At 40.4% G+C, this 26,177-nt stretch overlaps 1 protein-coding gene across 1 annotated transcript in view; it reads right to left on the bottom strand.

Annotated features, from left to right (window-relative positions):
* Positions 1-24,792, bottom strand: part of LOC141804136 (neuropilin-1a-like) — a 115,100-nt gene extending 90,308 nt beyond the window's left edge. The window contains exons 1-2 of the mRNA XM_074688433.1: positions 24,022-24,792; positions 22,956-23,130 (exon numbers count right to left, since the gene is read on the bottom strand). Of these exons, the coding sequence (XP_074544534.1) occupies positions 22,956-23,130; positions 24,022-24,112 (266 nt within the window). The 5' untranslated portion in view covers positions 24,113-24,792. The remainder of the gene's footprint in view (positions 1-22,955; positions 23,131-24,021) is intronic.
* Between the last annotated feature and the right edge of the window lie 1,385 nt (positions 24,793-26,177).

Below are 26,177 nucleotides of genomic sequence, written 5' to 3'. Positions count from 1 at the left end.
AAAGGAGGAGGCATGATGTATTAAAAGCAGTGGGTGGTAGCAAAAGCATTTTTTCCACACTGGCTATTTACGAAAGAAAAGAGTAACGCCTACAGAAGCTTATAGATAAAAATAAATCACATTAATTAGAGAAAATCCATGAAAAACTCTGAGGATGTCTTTTTATCGCCCACATAATTCCATTACTGATAATTGATACGGTATAAAGCAAGGTGACCACAACAGTGACCGCTGTTGCTAAATTTAAAACCAGAGGATGTGGCAGATAACCTCTTTCAATAAACAAGATCCAGACACAGATGAGGAATTTTTCACACAGCCCTGCATTCCTTTCCCGCCCTCTACCAAAGCGACAGGGGCTGGGAGCTAAAAGCAGACTCCCTCAGCATTCTCCACCCCTACACAACTCATTAACACGCTCCCTGTGTTGTGTTGTGTTGTGTTCCCCCTGAGGCCGACTTCTGAGCTCACATCTGGAAGGCATCACAGGAGCATTTACAGGGTGAAGTTTGAGCTGTTGTTACATAAACCTGTAAAGAAGCATGGAGGGAGTGACTCAGTGTTTCTGCAGAGCAGAGTCACACCTTCTCCCTTCATCGTACCTTTATTCCATCCAACTTTTTCCCCTTTAAACGCTGTCTCCTCTCCACCTTCATCTCCAGACATGAAAGCATTCTTCCACATTTCTCACCTCTCTCTGAAGCATGTGTCTGCAAAAGGAAACTTTCCACTTGTATTACGCCCAAACTGCTCTGGTGTTAAAGTTTGATCAAGTGCTGTAATGAACTTCTTGGCACAGCCACTTTTCACCCAATAGGCCTCATCTACCTCCACCTCATGTAGTAATTTCCCTCATTACCCAGAATGGCTTTCAACTACCTGGGGAAAGAGGTGGGAACTTGTTGCACTTAAGTGCTGACAGGGAGAGGGATCGAGCCAATAAAATGGAGATGGTGTGTTTTGTTCCAGCTGAGCAGACAGGAGTCGCTCCACTTTGTCAAAATGCAACAGGTAGCTCAGGCTGCAGTGTGGGTGCATGTGTAGGTGGTTCTACCTGTGTGATTATGAGTGTCAGAACAAAAAAGAAGCTCTCTTTGGTTTATTCTGATGTTATGAAACAGAAACCTGAAGATGAAACTACACTTTCACAAAAAGAGCAGCAAATATTTCCAACTGTGGTTTCAGTGATGCCCTCTCTGCTGTTACTTCCTCTTTCCTGTTATTTATGATGCTGCCACAGCATTTTCACACACAGAGAAGCAAGTTCATGTGAAAAACTAGCTGAAACACACTCTCACACTCACAGGAGAAGCTACAATGTTCAGATTTTGTAACACATAACTGGATTTTGTATTTGAGTGCTGATAAATTGCATCTGACCAGTCGTTCTGGGCTCTGCTGGGAGGCTACAGATGGCACATGTGTGTGCGCCACCTGTCATCACACACGCACACACACCAGCCCATCCATCCCTATTTCTCACCTCCCCCGTGCTCACCAAAAAAAAATCGACATCATCTCTCTCTCTCGCACACAGACGAGTACTCACTACTGCTGCTGTCATCCCTCCGTGAATAATACTCTTAGTCAGTTTCCTGTTCAATTACACACACACAAATGCACACATATTTAAGGAAACACTCACTTGTATTCATAGCCAAACCATGTGAAAAAGTTTACACTGCTGCCTTTATGTGGGAGTACGACTTCAACAGGATCCTAACATTATAAAGAGATGTGTGTTGACTGCTCCTCAAGGAATCGTGGGATAGCAGGCAGCAGTGGATTGAGATCATAAAAGTTAAAGAGTACGAGGCTAAAGTTAGTTACAAGCACAAAAAGAGTTAAATCAACCTGAAAGTTCTGGTGTGACTCACTTAAAATGTTTGTTTTGTCCGAGCAACATTTGTCTCCATTTTCACAACAGCTAACCAACAAAATTACCAAAAAGTATCACTAGCACATAAAACTAGCACATACAAATCTGGGAAATCCAGCTGCTAGTGATCCCTGTGAAAGTTCTTTTTTGACCAATGTTTTGCTGGGTAATATTGTTAGTGGTGCTGGGCTCATGTTTTAAGTAATGTTTACTGTGATTTTCAACCAAAAAGTGTTGTTAGCATGTGTCATTAGCATGTTAGCAATTGGATAAACAGTTGAATATTTGAAGCAGATGACTTATCTATCTTTTTTCTACCACTTCAATTGTGTTGTGCTCCTAAGCAAACATTTTAACATCCAGCATGCCAACTTTGAATTGGCGGCTACATCATTAGCACGGAGGCTATTTGCTTGAATAAACTGGAGAAACCTTAGAGCAGTAGAGTTATGGGGACTTTTTGGTTTGATACTTGTTGATGCTTTAAAATATATTGCAATATACCCCCAAACAACTTGTTTTGTAACATAACTAACTTTAACGAGATAGCTGGATGCTAGCTGTGTTGTCAGTACAGTTGGTTTGCTAGCTTGGATACACCAGTGACATTTAGCCACAGGTAGGTTATCTGTATGTGTTTTGACATTATCATTTCTTTAAAAACCATTTCAAGTGTCTGGATCATGTTCTGACGCAATTTTTTTTACACCCGGACTATATATGGCCCTCAAATTGCATCCTGTACTGTTAGCACTAAAGGTATTAGCTCGAATGAATTGGAGAAAGCTTGAAGATGTGAGATTGTGCAGACTCTTTGGTACATATGACATGTGTCATAGCCAATTTTCACAAGATTTCTGTATGCTGTTAGCTCACAGTTGGTTAGCTTGACTTGGCTGAAACACTTAAAGTTTGCCACAGCTAAAATACCTGTATCTTTTTTGACACTACTGTTTTTATACTGTTTCATTTCTGGTGTTCCTATGCACTGATTTTGACATCAAAACTTAACGTGGCCCTGCTACGTTGTTGGCTTAGAACATTAGCTTTAGGGTTATAGGGGCTTATGGATTCATACTTGTTTGTTTAATCTGTTGTATCTCTAAACTACATTGAAATATGCACTCAATCATCATTTTCTGTGCCATAAAATAATTTTACAAGATAGCTGGACTCTTGCCTTGTTTTTAGCATAAAGTTGGTTTGCTAGCTTGGATGACTCAGTGAGAGTAAGGAGCAGTAAGGACATTTTGTGGGTTGAACAATTTTTATGTTTGCTTCAATTATGCATGAACAAGCAACTCATTTATTCCTCAGAGCAATAATTTTGTGTCCCATCTGAGAGTAACCCAATTCTGAGTGCATGCTACTTTGCTAGCTTCTCAGTGGTTAGCATATGTAAACAAGGGAAAGACTGACGTAGAGGCAAAGACAGAAAAACCCTTGCTAGGAGCCTGCTAGCTTGGGGAGCTAACCTATGTTATGAATTGCTTTATTGATTGTTAAAACTTCCATTGTGGAAACAAAAGGGTGTAATTTTTGCGGCACAACAGTGAAAGCTTTTGCCAGAAAGAACATCAAAGAGGGGTTTTTCCAAGTCATTTTGGGGGTTTTTATGTCTTCATTGAGAGAGAAAGGATGATGGACAGAGAAGGGAACCAGGAAGAGAGAATGGGGAATGACATTGGGAAGGAAAGTCCGCTTTGAGGACAATAGCCTCTGAAACCACTAATCCAACAGGCGCCCGTCTGGAGGATTTTTTTGCACCACCATTGACACAACTTTCTGTGTCAAATAGTCTTTTATATTAACATAGAGTAAAATTATCAAAATCAGAGAGATCTGAGAGCAAACACAAAGACACATTCGTGAATGTTTGCAGAACGACTCGCTAGAGCACCCTCGACATCTCTACATGCCATGTTCAACAAAGAAAAACATAACCTGCACCCCTCACGCTCAGAAATGCTTTCAGAAATAATGATTTTTACTCACGCCACCTACCACCCACACACAACTCCTTTCATGACCACGAGTGTTCATCAGAAGAAATAAACACACCACTCAAAACAAACCAAACATCCAACCTGATTGGACTTTGAATTATTTAGTGCAGCCAGCGCTTACAGTGAGAAGAAGCAGAACACTTCCAAAAATGGAGGAAACGTACTCGAGCAAATCTTATTGAAGGAGTAAGATCACACAGCCATACAGACCCCTCCTCTCCCCCCAAAAATAAATTGGGCCAAGGAGCCAAAGTATGAATATCCTCATCCTTCACCTCTGCCGTGCAGATACAAAGCCACGGCAGCACAATCCTGCTGGGAAATTAAAAGCGGAGACGAAGGAGGAGGTGGAATTTGTTCTCATTTAGGAAGCCTTAATCTGACAGAGGGGGGGAGGAAGGCCGCTTTTTCCCCACTCTCTCCTCAGCAGACTGTTTAGGGACCCTGAAGGATGAAATGAGATTTGGTGCAAACTCAATGGGGTTTAATGGGAAAAAGTTGAAAAGAACCAAAGTCGAAGTCGATATTTTTGGGAAAGTAGAGAAGTTCTCTGAGGGTCAAAGCTTTGCAACTTTTCCTGTGTTGCACAGAAAATAAAGCAAGTTATTTCCTTCACCCTCATCTGTTTTGGGTAACTTAAGTTTGAGAAAACACACAGCTGTGTTCCTGAATCTGAATTTGCTGAAAAGGCCAAACATCTCCGTCTATACCTGAGAGATTTGGCAGGAAAAAGGCTCTTTGTCAAGCAACACTCAATCCTCACTTCTCTGAAGTGAGCTAAGGGCAAAGCAATAAACACCATGTCACTTCCACTGCTCTTTGACATGTGTTAGCCTTCGACAAGTTCATCTGCATTAACAGAAAAGACCGGGCCCACTACATGTTCACTTCTCCTGTTCCCAACTACATGTGACATTAATTAGCTCGCTCCATTCAGGCACACATATAGAAAGCCAGCAGGGACTGCTCCGAACTGGTAAAGAGAGGCTGGTTGACAGACAGACTGAGAGGAAGATAGAAAGATAATCAGGAAACAGTTGGACATCATTAAACAGCATTCATTTTAGGGGATTGTTTCACTGCTGTGCTAATAGCAGCCGAACATTAAACCAAATTCTAAAAGAAGGATGAGGGTATTTGCCAAATAGGCTTAAGATTTCATGAATGCAAAAAAAATGTCTTGTGTTCTTGATGGATCTTTAAATATTGGTTTGGAAGCATGGATTACAAATGCATTGTGTCATAAAACGTGCTGAAAGCTGAAAATGTGCTTTGAATGTAAAAGTAATACATTAAAAAGACATGTCACGATCTCAAAACTGGAAAATCATATTTCTTTGTGTCAGTAAAAGCCCCTTAGAGAAACTTTTGGATGTGATACAGGTTGAAACTGGAAGTGATGCCTCTTTATGGCTTACAAAAGCATACAAGACCACCAGCAACTGGATTTATATCTCATATATTGTGGTTTAAAGCCTTGAAAATCTCTTGGGTGGGTGTGAGGGGCATAGTGGGTGTTCCCACTGAGTGACACATTTGATTGTCAAGAGAACAATCAAAAAACACAATTTGCATGGGGGGAAAAGTTGAAAGATGTGTTTGTTTGTTTTTTTTGTTTGTTTGTTTTTTTTACCAGAGGGGGCGCCAAAAACAACACAAACAAAAAGTTCCTTACAGGAGTTTTGAGTTTTGAATCATCAAATTTAACATTAATGTTGTTGTTTTTTATTAGTTAACTGTAGTTTTTGGTAACATAACAAGGATATCACATCGAAATCATATTAAACAACCTTAAAATTTTACTTTTTAAAGGAACATTTCCCATATAAAAAGCCCTGAAACAATAGGCATTCACAATTAGTGCCATATTTGACCGTCGCAATAAAGCAGGATGAGATTTTTGTGACAAAAAATAACACAATATGCACAGGTAAAGAAAATAAAAGTTGAAAGATGTACGTTTCTTACCAGAGGGGGCGCCAAAAACAAGACAAACAAAAAGTTCCTTGCAGGAGCTTTGAGTAATCAACCATCAAATTTAACATTTATGTTGATTTTTTATCTGTTAATTGTAGTTTTTGGCAACATAAATAAGGATATCACATGGGAATCATATTTAACAACCTGAAAATATCACAATTTAAAGGAACATTTCCCGTATTAAAAGCCCTGACATAGTAGGTATTTATAATGGGTGACACATTTGACTGTCACAGGAAAGCTTGAGGAGATTTTGTGTGACAAAAACTGCAATATGCACAGGAAAGATTCAAAAAGTTGAAAGAAGTACTTTTTTTCTACCAGAGGGGGCGCCAAAAATGTTGCCAACAAAAAGTTCCTTACAGGAGCTATGAGTAATAGACCATCAAATTTTGCATTTATGGTTTTTTCTCATTACTCAACTGTAGTTTTTGCAAATACAGATATAACATGGGAATCATATTAAACAACCCGGAATTTCACAATTCAAATGAACACTTCTCATACTACATTTGCTGCTTTTGCTTTTCACACAGAGCATTCATAAATGGGTCTCCCCTCAGCAGTGAAGAGCAACAGTGTGCTATTTTTACTCAGGTCGAGCATTTATTGGCACTTCAACCACCACTGCTACAGCTCCTGCTGGTTTAAGGATATACTCTCTAAAACTCTCTCATTGTGTTAGTTTGTAACACAAGAGAAGATGATTTCACTGAACGTCTGACCAACATCTCATCGCCTGAAAACTTTTATTGTTTTCTTGATTCAGAACAACTCAGAGCTCAGGGCGTAAAATGAATACTGAGTCACTTGTGTTTTTTCTTCTCTTAAAATTTCCTAAAAGTGAAAAAAATGAGACACACACACCAACACGCTGCCTAAAAACCAGTAAACCACAGCCTCACATGTTGCTGAGTACCAGCAGGAAAGCCTCTGGTTAGAGTGGAGCTGACCTGAAAGATTTGGGTCAGCAGACTGACTACATTCACGTCTTTTACATTCATGCCTGTATGCCTTTTATTTTTTGGTGTATGCATATTTGTGTGTGCCTCCCACACACTTTAATCTGTTTATCGTCTGCCCACAACATCAGCCTGTGTGTGTATCTTCCTCCTCTGCATCTCAATGGGAGGTCACCCTGGGGCGTTTCTGCCCAGACAGATACAAGCCATTCCTCCACAGGCTGAGGAGGAAAAAAGACTTTATTGTACACGCTGCTTCTTAAGAGCCATTAAAGCTCCATCGGGGGCAGGTTTTCAGTCGCGCATATGTGAAAAGACAAAGCTTCCCTGGGTGCTCGTCGTCTACACAGAAGGTCAAAGCACAGTTTGACCCTCTGACTGACCTCTGGCTCTTCTATCCTGAAGCTGACCCGTCTGGAGTGTGACATAGAGTTTTCACAGGCCGTAAAAGTTCAAAGAGAGGCAGTTTGTGAATGTGATGGGTCTAAGGCATGCACATTTATTTATATTTATGGCTGAAGAGCAGTTCTGATGGTGTCTTGTGACTTTTAGACCATTCAGCAACATGTGGGTCAGTTTAACAAAGAAGAAGGAAGTGGGCCTGGAAATGGATGATTTCATCTATTTCACAGTCTATCACCATCAAAAGTCTGACAGCAAAGATGTGAAATTCCTATATTTCTGAAATATTTTGATCACAGTAAAGTTCATAAAGACCACTTTCACACTTGAGCCAATTGGACAGGTTTTTCTGGACCTGAAGCTGTTTTTCCTGAGGTGTGAAAGCCGCTGTAGCTGGACTGCAGTCCAAAAAAATCAGTGGAAATCAGTCTCCCATGGAGTCTGCAGCAAATGTGAAAGCCAAGTGCTTCAGAAGCTTGAAGTTGGAGTCACATCAGGGTCATTTCTCATTCGGTACATCAAAAATAAATCATAGGTATAAAGTCTGGCAATGCTTAGTCAGGCTGCTCAAAAGAAAGTTTGTTTTTAGCTCCATTATTGTTCTCAAAGCAACACTTCAAGCAACAGCTTTACAACTTTGTTCTTATTAAGTGTTCATACAAGAAAAAACTGAAATCTTATCAAGTGTTTTTGTCTTATTTCCAGTAGAAAATGTCTTTTTGGACTTAAAGGACTCATATTCTGCTCCTTTTCTGCAGTTTAATGTGGATCATTGATGTCTTCATGAAATGGTAGTCACATGTTTTGGTCCAAAAAGCCAATAATAGACCTTCATATGTAAATGCTTGTTTACCATAACATTAAAGGCTAAATCAACAGGCTAACTGCAGCTAAGGTTAGCATCCTGAAGCTAACACTGAGACAGGGGGGACACAGAGGAAAAGCTCTTACATCTGCTCCAGGGTTCAGGGGTATATGCTCCGGTGGACCAATCAGGTCAGACTTGCTCCTGATTGGTCAAAAAAGGGAATCGCTGATGTCGGCAAATCCCCAAAATCCAAACAGCTCATTTTAGGTCAGGATTTTACATTCACAAGCACTACTTAGTACAGGTTTTGTCATTAGATATCACATTTTGTGGGCTGGGAGGAAAGCCAAAGACCCACAAATTTCACTAAAAGACTTAATAAAGTGATTTTTGCTTAATATGGGACCTTTAATATGAGCCACATCCACCTGACTAGTCCAGAAAAATGTCATATTTTAATTCATTTAAAGACAAAAATTAGGTCTGATTTGCTTGTAACAAGAACATTTTTTACCTGCTACAAGCCATTCAGACCTCATTTTTGTCTTTAAAGAACTTATAACAAGACATTTTCTTGACCGACCAGTTGAATGTGGCTCATATCAAGCATAATAAGACAGTCTTTACTTAAAATGGGACAAAACACTTGATAAGATCTGCAAGGAACTCTTCTTCTCAAAAAGACAAGGACTCAGTGATTAAACTGGGAAAAAACACTGAACACACAATTAAAAACCTGTTTCTCTAACAGTTTTGGACACAATATCTTTGATTCTTCACTGTCCAGTTTGTTTTTAACTTAGATTTTCTCCAGTTTTCTTCTTATAAAAGGATTTAAATGCCCCAGATTCACAGAAGTTGTGTCCTCCTTTTAAGAGTAAACACAAATCCAACATCTGTTACTCTGATGCTCTTTGGGGGAATCTGGGGGCTGGGATTGAGCTCAAGTTCAGCTTCTTTCTCCACTAACTTAGGGTTCGGCTAATCCCTTCAGTGATTTCACCAAAATCAAAAGTGACACACCTAAAGACAGACAGAAAGTTGCACATTTAGTGGACTCAGCGTGCCTGGTAACAGTCTCAGAATAGAAGTTGGAGTGGTGCTAACTTCTTTAACAGCGTAATCCAATTTGACTGATAAAATCTTGAGCCCTATGCGTCTGAATACCAAGACCAAGTCTCACTTTGAAAACACACTCCTCCTGAATGGCTGTGTTGTTGTAAGCTGGTGTTTCTGTGTTATGACACACTTCGCACTAAGCTATGACTGACTGCTCTCCCTTTTATGTGTCATCAGAAGAAACGCAACTGTAAAAGGAAAAAGCATGTTTAACAGAAAATCAGCATCTTTCAGTGTTATGAATCACCTCTCTGACTGACAAACAGACTCATTGTACGGTTGACGCTTGAGCATGAAGCTGTCTCAGTCTCCAAGGTTTAAAAATAGCCACGTCCAGCTAAAATCACATTTAATATCCTCCAAATCGAAATGCCTACGCCTCTTTGGATAAACTTTTTCACCCAGCATATCCTGCATCCGCTAAACCCACTATTTACCGACCCTACTTTCATGCTAACTCTGCATCCAGTCTTCCAAAGACTTAAGCACGCTGAGCTGAAGACCAAATAACAGCCATGAGGAGCTGTGCGCAAAAATAGTCCAAAACAAGCTTTAGCGTCACGGTGAAATCCGACTGTTTACTCTGATAAATGCCCCTCTCTCGTGCTTTAAGTGTGTATTTTGCTGTTCAGACATCTGGAGAGCATCAGTGAGTGCATCCTATAAATCCTGGGATTGCAGCTGTGCGTGTGTTTCGTGAGGGTGTGTGTCTGTGTGTGTGTGACACACTGCTAACTGGGTATCCCCCTCTTTCTCCCCCCTGCCAAATTCCCTCCTCGTTAATCTGCTCGTTAAAGATCTAATCTGACATGTGTTTTCATTTGTGTGCAAAAGTGTGACAGTGTGTGTGTTTGTGTGTTTATTTGTGCAGGACACACTCTTGAGAAGGGGATCCAAAATAAGTTTGGAGCTGTCTGTCAGAGCATGTGTATGCTTTAGTGCAAACTTATCTGCTGGGGTGCATGTATAAACAACTGGTTGATGATTCATGTGTGTGTCATATTTACGAACAGATGGTTTGAGTCTTTAATTGTTTTTGAAAATCAAATCCAAACAATGTGGCTTCAGTTGTGAAAGAGAAACAATATCAGGATTCAAAGTTCACCCCTCCTTTCATTTGACAAATATTTGCTGTTAAGAGACAAGAGTCAGCTGCTGAAAGTTTTCCAGTGTGCGAACTTTATCCTCAGTTTGATTGATAAATTTTAAAATTCTAGATTTTACAAACAGACAAGCTCTGAACTTTGTAACGCTGATCTCTGGTATTAAATATTCTATAATCAGTTGACTCTGTGGGGGTGGTGGTTTGGCGTGCAGCTTAAAAAGCTGTCGTCCTTTAGCAGCTGGTTGCCTCCCAGCTGTGACCCCCCCCCCGCCCCCTCGCTCTACGCCCCACATTTTTTACTCTCTTAAGCTGAAAGGCAAAAAACGAAACTGCTTTAACTTTGTTAACTTGAAAAAGAAAATAAACAGCTTGAGCGTCAATAAATTTTTCCCTCTTCTAAATTTAAACTTCAGTTTGATTGAATACGTCAAACCAATACAAAAGCAGTAATCTAATTTTCTTATTGTTTGTCCCATGAGTTCCTTTAGCCTAATATCAAACCATTGTTACTGAATGTGATTGAAGAGGAAATTTTGCAACAAAGGCGGCAGAGTCAGGTTATAGACCACATGTGTCAAACTCAAGGGCCGCAAGCCAAATGTAGCCGCCTCGCCATTTTACGTGGCCTGCGAGCTTTAAAGGTCTGATTGTCTTCCAATAGATAAGTCAAAAGGGTGTGTTGACCATAAACTACATTTCCCATAATACCTACTGATTACGTTACCCACGAATCCCGCCACAAGATTGCGGTGTTTTCACATCAGTGCAATTTTGTGAACTAGTGGAACTGAGACAAAACAATGATCCCAAAATGACCAGGAAGAGAAAAGTTGATGCAGATGAAAGGCTGTTTCAAGAAAGATGGGAAGGCAAATACATGTTTGTGCTTCAAGAAAATAAAAAAACATTACTTCCTTTGTGTTATGAGGCTGTGCCGGTTTTCAAAGAGTACAATCTATGTCAGGATTTGACACCAAACCTGAAGCTTAGTATGCCAAAGTAAGCCTTCATGAAAACAACAAATAGTGCAAGATTTAAAATGCGAACTGCAATCGCAGCAGGATGTGCTCAAGAAAGCCACAACCAAAAACAGTGAAAGCTAGCTTTATTGTGGCTGAAAAAACTGCCCACGCTGCAAAATCTTTTTCAAATGGTGCATTTTTGAAGCAGTAGTAACATTTAGCCACATTTTATACTGTTTTACAGTTACATCTGGCCCTTTGAGGCCAACAATTATGCTAAAGTGCCCCTCACTGAAAATGAGTTTGACACCCTTGCTCTAGACTAAAACACTTCCTGGTTAACCCCCCTTGTGGTGAAGTGACAGTGGCCTTGGAGGACAAAAAGCTCATGTGATGCTAAGTATGATCTTTTATTTGTCTAGTTTTTACCAAAAAAACGGGGAATTCCATTTTTACCAGGCCAGATCTGCTAACTGCTTCTAAATGCTACACAATGAACTTCTAACAGTGCACTACAAAGCAAAAAGTCCTTGATTTTGCCTAAAAGCTAACAGCGTACAAAGGGCTAAATTATCACAGAGGAAATTTTACATTAGTCTCATTCTACAAGAAGCTAACTTCATAAAAGTAGTGTATGATAACAAGTGCTAGCATACAAATTTATCAATAAGCTGACATTAGCGGGAGCTCTGCAGCTAAAGAAGACTAGCAGGGGGAATGTGGGTGAGATCAAAACAAAGTGTAAAGGAAATGAGATGATCCCTTGTTTTGTTTTTTTTGTCAGAATAGGAAAAAAAAAGTTGTCAACTTCTTGCTAACATCTTAGGTATATCAGCAGGAACAAAAACAAGTTGAAGCCCTGGGAGGTGCAGATTTTTTAGGTCTGTGGAGGAAAATCTTCCAAAATAAAAGCCCCAAAATAAATTTTAATGTTGCATTAAAATTCAAGAGAAACAAAAATACTGAACCAAAAGGCTTATCTGGGCTTTAGCTCATCATCCCACCCAGTTTTTTAATAGTTGCAGACTAGAATAGTTCCTGTGATCCGGTCATTTACATCTAAATTTTGTGTTTCTCTCAAGGTTTAGGTGTTCACTCGAAAGCTCCAGATTCTTATTTTCTCAGTATTAATTGTTGCACTACAACTGTTTCAGGTGTTAGTGGAAATTTTGTATCTCCATGAAAAGAGGTGAAGAGGCAGTAACAGGACAGACAGAAGGATAAAATGGTTATACTCGGGGTTCAGAGGGTGTGAGGAGAGACACAAAGAGGAGAGACAGAGAGAAAGTGATGGGATGCAAAAAGCAACAAGGCAGCCCGGAGGTGGAGTAGGAGGAGGACAAACAGCGAGAGGTCTGTCACCGAGGTCAGTGTTACACTGACCATGCCAACCAGCCTGCAGCCCTTTGTCTCTCTGAGTCTGAACTCTTTCTCTTTATGTTTACTCTAACCAAAAACTACTTCAGTCTCATTATTACTCTCTTTTTAATGCTCCTTCTTCCACTATTTCATTTTTATCCATCTCATTAATGTTTCATATCCTGTAAAGATCACAGCGAGACACTGGGAGGCATTTAATGATTTAACTAATCTCATTTATTTGCGTACTTTCAGCTCAGCAGGGAGGGAATCCCAGACAGATTCACGACTGCGACTTGGGAAATAAAGTCATATCAAACAGTGACGATGATGGCATCATAAAAACAGAGGTGCATTAATCTGTACATGTGTTGTTTACGCCGTCAGCAATTATAACCTGTGTGTATTTAATCTTTTGTGCTCAAGCTGGTTATTCCTTTCATTTCCTTTTCAAAGGGAAAAAAATCCCACTGGTAAACCCTGAAAGTAGAGAAGTTCCTAATTTTTCAGTGTAATACAGAAGATAAAAAGGTAGTCATGTTACATAAGAAAGAACATTGCTCATTCAGACTACAAACAAGAAAACAAATATCCATCTCTCATTGACCTAATTCTCATGGCTGCTTTGTTCTCCAGAGTAACAAATACATGGAACATGCTGAGCAACACAGAACAAACAACCAAATAATTTTTGGAGGCTCACGCCTCACATTTTTCCTTGGACCCGAGCCAATGACTAACCAGCCTGTGACAGCAGCGCAGTAAGTCTTTCTGTTTTCTGCGGCTGCTGTGGGACTGAAAAATACAACCATCTGGAGGGGACACATTTATTCTCTTAAAACTGGCAGCAACAGTCTGAACGCAGTACGGGACCGCTGGTGAAGCAACGCCTCCGTCTAAAAGCCACATAAGAAGCAAGAGAATCAGCAGAATATGTGTGTTGTGGTGCTTTTTTGGAGTCCTCGCAATCACAAGACTAAACAACTTGGGGTGTTGTTTTGCACGTTTTTAGGAGGAGGTCAGAGAATGTGGTGGGAACTTCAGTTCTTCCAAATGTATATCCATCCATTCAGTAGTGCATCCCACAATCCCTCCGCCTGTTTCAAGTAACATAAATCTGTCTCTGAATCTCTCATCATACAACACACCCATTCTTCCATCCAGGTGTCATGTTTTTCCCCATCATCAAACAGTTTTTTCATCCACTGTCCAGCAACCAAAACAGAGTCATCCTTCCACCATCCATCCTTTGGTTGATCCATCAGTAGGGCCATCCATCTATTGATCCAATCGGCAAAGAGTCAGCCAACGTATGCACCAATCTATTGACCTATCTATCCATCTAATTCATCTACCATCCCCATAGGCCAGAAAACTCTTTATTCATTGTTCTTCAGTCTCAAAATCCAATCATCCTCTATTTATCTGCTGAGCCATCAGTGCGATCTCCTGTACTTCCATCTATTTCCAATCAATCAGCCAATCAATACATGGCTCCATCCATCCTGCCACACTTTGATCCCCTAACACCTCAACCATTAGACTAACCTTAAAGAATGAAACATAGATCTGTTGTCCAGCAATCCCAACAGATCTATGTTCCCATCATCTCTCCATTTGTTGATCTATAAGCGCAGACAGACATCCATCTATTGGTCCAATCAACAATCGATTGCCAATCCTTGGACCTATCTTTCCACCCTTTTCCTCCCTTATCCATGTTTATTGTTCTGAGGCAAGGATAGGCAACCATTTCCATGACTTGAGCCACTCTAAAATGAACTCTTGCATAAAGTGCCAATACTTAGTTTCTTTCATGAAATAGACAGTTGACAGGAAAGTCTCCTTGAACGGTTTTCCATGCTTACCTTTGCAGTGAGAAATGGTGTAACGTCATTTTTTTTGCCTGTTTTTAACAGTAGAGAAAGTTTTGAATGTGTTAGCGCTTTGCTAACACTGTTTTGATTTTGGTCTCAATTAAAAAACCCTGATTTCCTACATACAGGGCTTGAAGTTCACTTTTTTGCTCACCAGCCACTGTGGCTAGTGGTTTCCCAAAATTACTAGCCACTCAGAGTTTTCACTAGCCACAATTTTGTTGTTGGGTAGTTATGTTTAATGAAACGCTAAAGTTTACTTGAACTAAATTCACAACGTCATGTTATCAGGCGCTAAACACCAGGAGCAGTCACGGTGGCCGGAGTCTGGAGATTAATGAATGTATCTCAGCAGTTACGTCAGCAAAAGCCTTGGAGAATGGGCCAATGAGCAAACACTGTGTGCAGGCAGTGCTCATTGGAGCTGTAGTGCCGTAGTCTCATATTGCACTAGCTTCAGTATTTCAGATTCCGTTTCAGAAAACTACAAATAAATAATTCAACCCGCCAAAGTGGTTAGTAGGAGTGACTGTGTTACCCTCCACAGCTGAAATTAACACTTGGCAAGTGTTAATGTCAAGCCCTGCCTATATACCACACTTTCACAGCAAAGGGTACGTATCATTTGATTTCAGGCCATTTCTGGCAATAAGTCCATACCCTTGTTCAACTATGTTGGGAAGAATGACTAGAACTTGGTTTGTTTCCTTTGATAAAACCGCCATTACGAGCTAGTAGACTGAACTCCCAAGAGATTTGCGGCCGGCGACACACTTGTGCAGTTGTAACTTCATGATTTAAATTTATTATTTAACATTATTTGTTTAAATTTGTATGTAAGAACATGTATAGTGTGCTCAATTTCTTGTGAAGTGTTGAATTGAATACAAGAAAACAGTTTTATTATTTATTTTATTTACCTCTGCCTTATTGTAATTATTCCATGTGTGCCAACAGTAATAGCCTCATGTGCCCAAGGTTGCCTATCCCTGTCCTAAGGTCTATGAAAAACACAGTCAACTGCACGCTCAACACGCTCATTCACTGGTACAACACAATGTCTTTCCATCCACCAAGTGATGAATCAACAAATCAGTCAATGCATCCATTCTGCCATACCTTTATTGTTTTCCAACAATTCACCCAACAAATGTGTTTTTCTTGCTCCCTTCCTTCCCTCACAAAGAAAGCATCTATCTTTTTTTAAGCAGACAATAGAAAGCATCATCTTTTCACCATATACTCATCTGTTCATCCTTCGGTGCAGCCTACAACCCTTTCTCACTTCTCAAAAGAGTCAATGAAAACATCTAACAATGTATCTTTGCATCCACCTGCCATCATGCAAGTTAATTCATCAATTTTTCTATAAATCTATCATTTAGTAATCGCCTTCCATCACTCGGTACAGCATCATCCTCACACCATCTGTTTATCCCTTGTTCATCAATGCTACTTCCCATCTTTAAAGAACAACCGATAAACAATCAATCTATTGATTAATCCATCCCCGACCTGTCTCTCCATCCAATTATTCTTCCAACAAGTCCTCCATCAGATATCCATTGATTTATCCATCCATCCTGTCATTGATCATCATCCAAAAACCATCTTTAAGTCTCATCCATCCATTACTCCATCCCTCCATTATCTAGAAGCTGTTTCTATAAGTCCATCAACAAGTCTTCCATCCATCTAAGAGACAATCCATCAACTCAATCTCACACTGACCCTTACATCCATTAGCTCCTAATAATCTATGGGCGTGCCTTCCTCTGCCTTCTTCACCTGACATGCTCCCTGTTTCACAAAACTTGTTTGGGTCTTTAAAGCCGTAACGCTCACACAAATGTGATCAAATTTGAAAGCATGACATGCTGGAGAAACAAAACCCCAGACATGCTTTAAAAATAACACAGACCCTCCCAGCCCCCACACACAAACACACACGCAAGAGCTTTCCAAGTAATGTGTTTTTTCATTCATGTGACAACTCCAGGCAGTGGGATGTCGGTCCTGTGACTGTGTCTCTGTTTGAGGAAGCATTTTTTTGACTCATCGTGGAGCACTTTGCCTCTGGGCATACAGTAAGGAACAACTAGTCCCTCCATTACACTGAAGAGGAATTTATAGCATTTCCCTCAATTTACCCTCTGATTCTTCTTCCGTCTCCCAACCCCCAACTCCATAAAGCCCCGTCTTTTAGAGTGCAGGGCAAAAATAGCGGTTGAAAACTGGGTGGCATGTAAACTTCCTGTCACCATAGAGCGCTATGGTATGGATCAATAATATCAAATGTTCGTTGAATCATCCAAAACGGTGCATTAACGTTGTTGCTGTATGGTTAATATTAAGTTATCTCCATGTTTTTATTTGTGGCCTGATTTTGTATCCGTTAAAGGGGATTAGGTGTGATCGCACAAAGGTTTCCGCTTCAAGATGGGATGACAACTCTTTCAGCCATCTCCAAACAACTACTGTGTGCTGTAGGAGAGATAAAAACATGTTGAATGGACTGAAAATGAATCTATTGTGAGGAAATTATGTACATTAGTTGGTGTGTTCGGGAATGAAAGTTGATATTCTGCTGGAAAAAAGTTTTATCGATGTATGCTAACCGCTAGCATACTAAAAGAATTCCCAATGTACGTTAGCATCAAGCTAGCACCAAGTTCTCCATATTGTTTTAGGTAGATTAAGAGCTATTTAACATGTTAAATTGATTAAAAATGAGAGTTGATTTTCTGCTGAAACAATTTTTATTGATGTATGCTAACCGCTGGCATATGAATAGAATTTTTGATGTATATTAGCATCAAGCTAGCGCCAAGTGCTCTATATCCTTTTTTGTAGATTTAACACTTTATAACATGTTGGATAGATTAAAAATGACTCTCTTGTGCAAGACCATTACACTTGTTTGTACGTTTATGGATGAAAGTTGATATTCTGCTGGACAAAATTACGTTTATCGATCTATACCAACGGCTAGCATTTCAATGCAATTTTCGAAGTGCTCTGTAGCGATTTGGGAGATAATGAGCTATATAACATGTTAGATGGATTAAAAATGACTCTCTTGTGTAAGACTTTTACACTTGTTTGTGTGTTTATTGATGAAAAATGCTGTTATGCTGGAAAAATGGAGCTTTATCGATGAATGCTACCTGCTAGCATCTGTCTTGTAAGAGAGTTATGTATCAGTGGGCTCTCAGAGAGATCTCTTGTAGCCCTGTTTTTACCTTATGCTTTCATAAAAGTAAAAACATATGAAGTGAGAGGTATATACACATGATTAAACTTACTTTAAAGTATAATTGACCCAAAGCTTTCAACTTTAAACACAAAAGTCAGTCTTCTAGCTCAGGCTAGCTACTGTTAGCAAATCACCTTTAAAGCTCCAAACATATAAAAACAGGTACATTTTGAAGCCTTTATGCGACTTGCTACATGGTGTTGTACTAGATACCTGGAAGATTCTCTGTACATCACTAACAAAAACTTTAGGCAACTCCAGCAAACACCGTATTTATTTAGTCTCTGCCATCTACTACGTCTACTGTCACTTTCTACGGCTTCTTTTGGTGACTGGAAATGCCCATGCCACCGCACACATGCAGAAGCGATCTGCCTGTTGACACATATGGATCATACGCAACGCAGCATAAAAAGAAGATGGGATTACCTCCTGTATGAAAGTCTACGACTCTCTGTGTCCATGTGTGCGCACTCAGACCACAAGAATTTGCAAACCATGCACACTGTCGCTGTGTAAGCCCCACAGAGAGCACTTCAACGTACTGTAAGTGACAGAAAGTTGTTTGCCTCTATCTGTGTGACTCTGTGTGTGTGTTCTGTATGTGTGAGGTGCAGACTGTGCCAGTGCATCCTCACGTAGGAGGACACAGTTCAGCCAACTCCTCAAAAGATGTCCCAAATTATCCCGCCACCGACGCATGTTCCTTATCCATGCCTGTGCTCTATTTTACCGCACTCCACAGGGATCCTCTTTGTCAGCCTCGCTATTTCAGACATGGACGTGAGACAAGACTTGTTCTGGTCCCGCTCCAGATTGGCTACGGAGGAAGAGCCGATGGATCTTAGAGTGTCTGGACAAAAGTGTTACTGGTTCTTGTCGAAACCAACGTCTGTTCACTGAGCGCAGATTGTGTCACTTGAGAGTTTGTGGAAGTAAAAGGTTGTTTGAATTATCACCCAGACGGACTGTTTTGCAGAAGCTTATGAAGACCTTTTGAGCTATGAAGTTTTATACTCAACCTTGGTCATTTTGAAAAACATAAAACACTAAATGTGAGATATTTCCTCACATATTTTAAGCACAAGGCTTGTTTCTTTGTGATGAAGTTTTATTGTTCCCAAACTTGTGGATATGACTCTGGTATAAAACTCCTCAAAGTTTCCTCCATCATGAATCACACTGGCAGAAAATGCTTCCCAGCTTCAGATAAGTATTTTTAACAAGCTGTAATTAGGAATCATAATTACAAAGCGTGCATCATGTGTGTGGAGATTTTGTAACACAGATGTCGGAAATGTTGCCGGCGTTTGCTTTTGGCTCGCCAGCTTTATGGCGTCTTTGTTTGGCTAGTTAACTGCAGACATGTTTTCTCACAGCACTGGAACATGCTTGTTCCATTTCGGTCCAGTAATTAAATTATGGGACTGGGAGCGATGGGCAAGCTGTGACTGGATATCTGATGAAGGAGGGGGGCGTCATTCCAACAATGCATTTCAGTCAGGAGGTAAATCTGAACCAAAGACAGGAGAGAGTGTGAGAAAGAGTGTTACTGAAAGTATCTGAGGAAACTGAATTCTTCTGGTTTGATTTCCCAACAGGAGAGTCAGAGACCATCTGGAAAAGACACCAAACCACGGCAAGCTGGTGAACATGGTTACATTGAAGTTTTTGGATGCTTACTCATTTATTTTTCATATCTTTCTCTTTTTATATTCTTCTTTAGGGAGTTTTTCAGGCACAACGTGATTGATGATGTTAAAATTAGTCTATATTTGAAGAATCCCTACCTTAACTTAAACGAACATGAAGATGTACCGCATTCATTATGTTTTTCTCCTTTAAAAAAATGTTTCTACCAATTTTTCCGACATCTAACAAAAATTACTTTGTAAAAAAGTTTATTTTTAGTGAAAACTGTTTTCTGCTGCTCTAATTTCTAACTAATACCTGTGTATAAAGATAATCTGATGTACCTAACTTCCAATTTATTTCAAAAATATATTCAAATTTGGATTGACCAACTTATCTCAAGGAAAAGACAGATTCAGAAATCTGTCAGAATGAGAAAAAAAATATAAAAAATGGGTGAAAAAAAAATGTTAAATTGGTTTGCAAAGTCACTAAAGTTAGCAGAGCTAGCACCACCATGCAGGGGGAATGTCGTTAAGCTTCCTCTGGTTACAAAATGCCCCAGTTTAGTAACAAAAATCCATTTCGAAACACTGCCACTACAAGATGTGGTCTGTGCTTGTTTTCATCAGGGTAGTCCAGCAATATAGCATGATGACCAGCGCTACAGCCTCATTTACAGGCAGGTGATTGTGGTTTTAGCTTAGATATGGCATATGACAGGCACTTCAGGCCTATAATAAGAAAGCTATTAACTAAAAGTTTAACTAACTAGTTATTTTGTTCAGTTTATCCTGTTTTCCATTCAACATGCACATTTTAAACTTCAGGATTTATAACGCCACAATATGTAAAAATGGTTTCATATGTAATAATATAATACATTTTTGACTTTATTATGTAATAACACCACATTTTGTAATAATTTGCTACATTTTGTAATAAAATTCTTGAACACAATACGTGATAAACTTTGCCACGTTATCACTTATGACATGCCGGAACCCACGTTTTATAATAAGTGATGCAATACGTAAGAAAGTATTACATAATGTGGCAAAATTTATTACATATTGCGTTCAAGAATTTTATAACAAAATACATACGTATTGAAGTGAAAACTTATTACATTATTACATATTAGGGCGTTATTACATAATGTGGTTCAACCCTTTGCAAACTTATCTTTTATTTATATTCATTGGAGAATAAACTTAGCATATGAATATCTGTCAAAATATTTTTTTTCGGGGGCTAAAACCTCAATTTGTTTTGTGACTATTTGATATATTGACTTCAAAAAAATGCCTAAAGAGACACCTCCAAATGTCTTTTTTGTCCAGTCAACTATCTTAAATGGGAGATGTCACATGTTCAAAAGTCAGATATGGAACTCACCCAAAGTCAGCATCTTGCACATGGACTCCTCAGTCCTGCTAGTTTTCCCACACAGATTAAAAGCCAGAACTTTTATGGTCAGAAATGAAATCCCCAAACTTGAAGCCTTCAGATTTATCGTCAAACATTACGTCCTCTGACTGTTTCCAATCAGGGAATCACACACAAGGCCGACGCTGAGCTCGGTGGCATCATACAGTGAAATAAAAGTCTTAAATTTCATCCGAGGAAATTTTTAAGTGGGACCGTGGTCTCGCCAAAGGCTTACGGCCCGGCTCAATGGGCATATTTCGAACATTTGACTCGTTCCCAAAAACAACACTGCCTCCTGCCAAGTCAGAGAGCTATGAGCTACACACCCTGTCATCGTCCAACACAAACTCACACAACAAATAATGAAACCAATCGAGCAAAGCCGAGGGCCCTAAGAAAACAGCCAAATGACATGTTACGGTGGCTTCAGGGTGGCCTGGCTGCTGAATGGTCACAGGTTTGAATCCTCTGGCTGGGAAAGCTTGTCAGTCTTAATGTGGAAATGTTTGCTCTCTGCCTGAATGCTTACCAAGAAGATGAATGTGCAGGAAAAGCCAACAGTCCCAAAACACACACAAAAATCAGCCTGAACAGATAAAGACGTGGGTTATTTCTCTCATCCCTCCTTCTGATCCTCGTGGAACCACAAGGAGCTTCTCTGCTCTTTCATTGGGTGAGAACATATTACTTAAATGTTTAGCACATGTTAAATCATGATTAAATCGTAATAATACACTTTACAACCGCCTTATTCCAGCTCATTAACCTGTGAGGAAGTGATTTAAAACACACAATAACACTGTTGGTGGCGTCCTACACAGCTCCAACCACCTACTGAAATTTTATCACCAGGATTTATGACATTTCATTACTAAAGCAGCATTATTACATACTTTAACCGCTCCCTGGGTTATCACCAGGAAAAAAGGTCACTGCAGAACGAGCTCCTCGTGGAGAAAGCTCTGCCTAAAACACTGCAGAAGGTGTGTAATCCTTTGAAAGACACACAAAATCCACTATCTGTCCAGAAAGCTAATGGTTTATTAGTCCCTTGGTGATGCAACATGATCCAATAGTATTGGAGGAGCCCATCTGTGAGACAGCCAGCGGTGATTTACACAGGAGCCGTTTATGGAGCTTTTAAAAGAGACAGAGGAGCCGGCATAAAAACAGGCTTATTTATGGAAGAGAGAGGCAACACATGGGCTGTTGTGTGTGGATACACACAATCCAGTGTGTGTCTCTGGGTAGAAGAGACGAGGGGTGCAAGGGTTGTGTTTGCATGTGTGTGTGTGTGGGTCTACATGCATGGGTGTTTGTTTGCATGTCTTGCAGGAAAAACACAATCAGATGTGTGCAGGAATGATGCATGTTGGGTGTCCGAGTGGGAATGCATGTCAGGAAAAAAAGTTTCAACCAAAATTGCTCCTTCTCTGGTCAGTGCAGGGTAATATGACCAACAGATGGGGACAAATAAATCCTCTGTCTCATGAGACGACAACAAAAACAGCCAGAGATAGCATCATGAAGTTGGTTCATAAAGGACAAAGACAGGCAATAAATCTTTACATGGACAAACTTACTCAATATTTTGGACAATTTTGCACCTAAGAATTACTCCCTTTCAGCTTTTTGATAATCAGCTTTAACCATAAAACAGCAAACTGGTGCAAAGTGTGCATTCAATTTAAGAAAACAGCCTGGAACAAATCCCTCAGCTCATCTTTGTGACCATCTTTACTCGTAAAAGGCACAGCGCCATCAATTTCAATAATTCAAAGACTCATTCTTGATCTTCAGCTCTATTTCTGCAAGAAAAATCTCAAGATCCCTCCACATGAAAAAACAATCCTCTAGCAATTTCTCTATTTCTGCTGAACTACTGAATTACTGAAAAGTCAGTGAGCTTCTCTCCTTTAAATCCCTGCCAAAATCACACATCTGAGACACTTCCCCACAAGAGACCCTCCCTCTTCATCAATGAATTACATAAACCCATCAAAACCCCATTCCCTCTGAAGTTACAGCCAGGAGCCTGGGTGCCATATCTCATCCCTGCACCTTGACCAATAGGTGGCAGAGTTTCACACTGTATCCAGGCAGGATTGAGGAGGAGAAAGGAGCAAAGGAGGGGTGGGAGAACGAGCAGAGAGAGGAAGAGAGGAGTGAACTCTTACTTGCAGTCTCTGTCCTCCAGATCAAAATGCGGGTTGAAGTTGATGAGGATCCTCTGACCGGGCTCGGGGGCTGTGATCACCCACGCGCACTGCTGGGAGGGCGGGTAGGCGCCGGGATAGCCCGGGGAGGTCAGGTAGCCCGCGGTGTGGATCTCTATGTTCCCCCCGCATTTATCTGCGCCGAGAGAGGAGACAGAAAGTTGTTGTTAAGGCGACCAGACTTATCTGCGCCTTAGCTGCACTCACAGGATGATTAATAATAAAAGCTCAAAGAGCATCAAGAGGAGTGGGAGGCAGGATTCACAGATTTCTCGCTTGAAATCAACAACAAAAAAAAAAAAATCCACAGTGAGAGGAAAATATTTCGACGAGGAATGTCAAACATTTTGCGCCAAGCCTCATCAACATAAATTCTCATCAAATCTCATCATCCTCTTCAATGTGATAATCCTCTCAAATCACGCACATTTCGACGAGGTGTGGTATAAAGTGTTGCCTCTGTATCCTGACATGAGGTGTGATTACGCCCATGGAGGTGAGCTGCAGATGCTGCTCCTGCGAACAGGCAGCTTGACTGAATTAAATTTTATCAATGAATGATTTATTAAATCGCTTGTAACCTACATTTGGCTCCAGTGACAGCGCGCGTAAGAGCCTCAAAATGCGTCTTTGAATGGCTGATGCGCAAAGGAAACCTTGACCAAATGCGTAAAAATCCCAATAAGATGGGTTAAAAAAATCTATTCAGTGTCTTAAAAGGTTATGTTATCTTTTTATACTCATTGATGGGTATTTTATAAACCCTTTAGTTGTTGTAAAATGTTTCTTTGATGTTTCTACAACAGGTATTTTCATGATGTGTGTGGTATTGTCTGTATCAGGGGTATTTACAGTAAAACTAATGTCTTTAACTTGAACCCCTGCAGACGTGCTCTCACATCCAACATCTGAGGTATAACAGGTGAGGAGCCATAGCCTGCAAAATGATGCAAAATGGATCGATATTCAACCTAACTGCCTGTTGTCGAGCCACATGTATTCATTCATACAAGCAGTCAACACCTACCAGTCTGAGTCAACGAAGCAACCGAGATGACTTGAGCGAAAAGGAACAATAGCAATCCACAAAGCATCCTCAGACTGTACAACACAGACATTCTGTTAAAAGAAAAGAAGGGTAAAAACGTCCAGGAGGGTGTTAGGTCCAAAAAAGATGTTTCAAAAACGATCGGAAATCTGTCTCAAAGTAGGAGATCTGGTTGTAGGAAGGTCCCCAGCATCCTGTGAGCTTCAGCAGCAGATCCCCGCGTCTGTTAGGCTACAACTTGCCATCTCCTGGAAACAAATTAATAATCCAAATGTGGAAAAAATGAATCAAAAAGGGAGAATCCGTCCAAAGTGGCAGCTGTGCGCCCCGTGATTCTTCCTTTCTCTCTTCAAACCGTGTGAACAGAAGCGAAACACCTACTTCCAAGTGACAAATTTAAAAAGAGGAAGCCAGAATTCAGTGGAAACCAACCCCGAGGATCATCGGAGCGCTGCTCTTCAGATCTTTCCTCCGTATTTCAGTCCAGCTCTCTCTTTCTCCGCCTCCCTCTCACTCTCTTTCTCTCTGCTCACAGCGTCTGCCTGACCGTCACAGCAGAAATGTCAGAAATACGAGGCGAGCCGCGAAAGTAACAGCGGAATTTCCACTCCCCAAATTCCTACTGCTGCTGCTGCTGCTGGAAGCCTGTGTGCGCGCAACCAGCAGCCACCGATCAACCGTCCGTCCGCTACAAGGGGCTGGAACAAACTGACACCGGTGCGCCCTCTGTGCGCTCCCGACGCATGCGAGCAGGGAAACTGCGCACGCAAACTCCCGCTGGCATGTCAGTGAGTGAGTGTGTGAGTGAGTGAGGGAGTGTGGTGCGAGGTGTGGGCAGTGTCCACCAGGCAGAGGCGCGTCCACATCTGATCTTTGTTATACAGAGGAGAGGAGAGGAGAGGAGAGGAGAGGAGCCGAGGGTTCAGTCAGAGGAGCGCGTTCTTTCCTTCCTTTGTGACCCACATCTGATAGCGTGTCCCACTGACCGAAAATGTTTATCAGTGTGGTTAAACACTCTGACTTTGGCTTTCTTTTGTGGCGTGAAAGCAGAATTTCCAGCAACACAGTCATAGCAAAGAAAAGGAAGCTTCTTTTCTTTTTTTCTTTTTTTTTTCTTTTTTTTTTTTTGCATTATTTACATTAGAAAATAAAAAATAAAATAACCAACGCTGAAAAATATATGGTCTAAATCTGTCAAAGAAGACTTCAACAACACTTTTTGACTTCTATTTCTCAGAAGATACTAATAACTGACCAATAATTGCTGGATGCATCTTAAATAACTAATATCCAGTGACCTGAGAATCTGACCTGTGAGGGTTTTTGTTCCAAGTCCATGCTCAACCTAAAGGACCAACAAGCCTTTCTGATACACTGACAGAGTATGACAGCAGAGCTCTGGGTTATGTTTCGATGAATGTCATGAGATTATACTTTAACTGTCAAAACCTGGACATGATCAGAGGCAACAGCTGATTGAGGAAGAAACATCACATGGTGGACAGCTGGGAACATGTTTATTCCCATCTGTACTGTTTTGATTATACAAAGAGCTATATGGGCCCACACATAAGGATATGTATGATATCTTCATATGTTGTTATGGTTTAGTACCATTTTTAGATCCTATGTTGCCATTTCCCTCTGAGATACAGTCATTTTTTATCCCTTGTCTTAATGTATTGTTCCAATATTGGTCATTAACCCTTTAAGCCCTGGCCTCTTTTTGAGTCTCTGTTAAAAAAACAACATACCCAATAACTCAAAAATTACTCAAACAAACTGGGGTTGAAGAATGATTTGACCACGTTTGTAGCTGAGTTTCTAATGTTAAATCTGATGTGCAGTTTGACTATGTAATAAGTGCTTAATTCTATGCCTTCGTTTTGCAGAGCAACCTCAAATGCCTCCAATTTGGGGACCTTAAAGTTTAAAGAGTTAAGAAGGAGCATCATACAAATTAACCATATTTTAAGATGCATTCTATTATCAGCCAATTAACATAGTATGTTAATTACCTGGGAGCTGGAATTGCCTTTTTGCCTTTTCAAAAAGTTATTTAGAAGTGTTAAGTGGATTATTTCTTTGTTGTGGAGCAGATACCTACTGACCACGGTAACAGGGCCCATTCTCAC

The sequence above is a fragment of the Halichoeres trimaculatus genome, unplaced genomic scaffold (assembly GCF_033239565.1).
Source record: "Halichoeres trimaculatus isolate MK-OKI-2021-1 unplaced genomic scaffold, fHalTri1.1 fHalTri1_scaffold_15, whole genome shotgun sequence".
Classification (NCBI taxonomy): Eukaryota; Metazoa; Chordata; class Actinopteri; order Labriformes; family Labridae; genus Halichoeres; species Halichoeres trimaculatus.
This window is presented reverse-complemented; position numbering and strand designations above follow the sequence as displayed.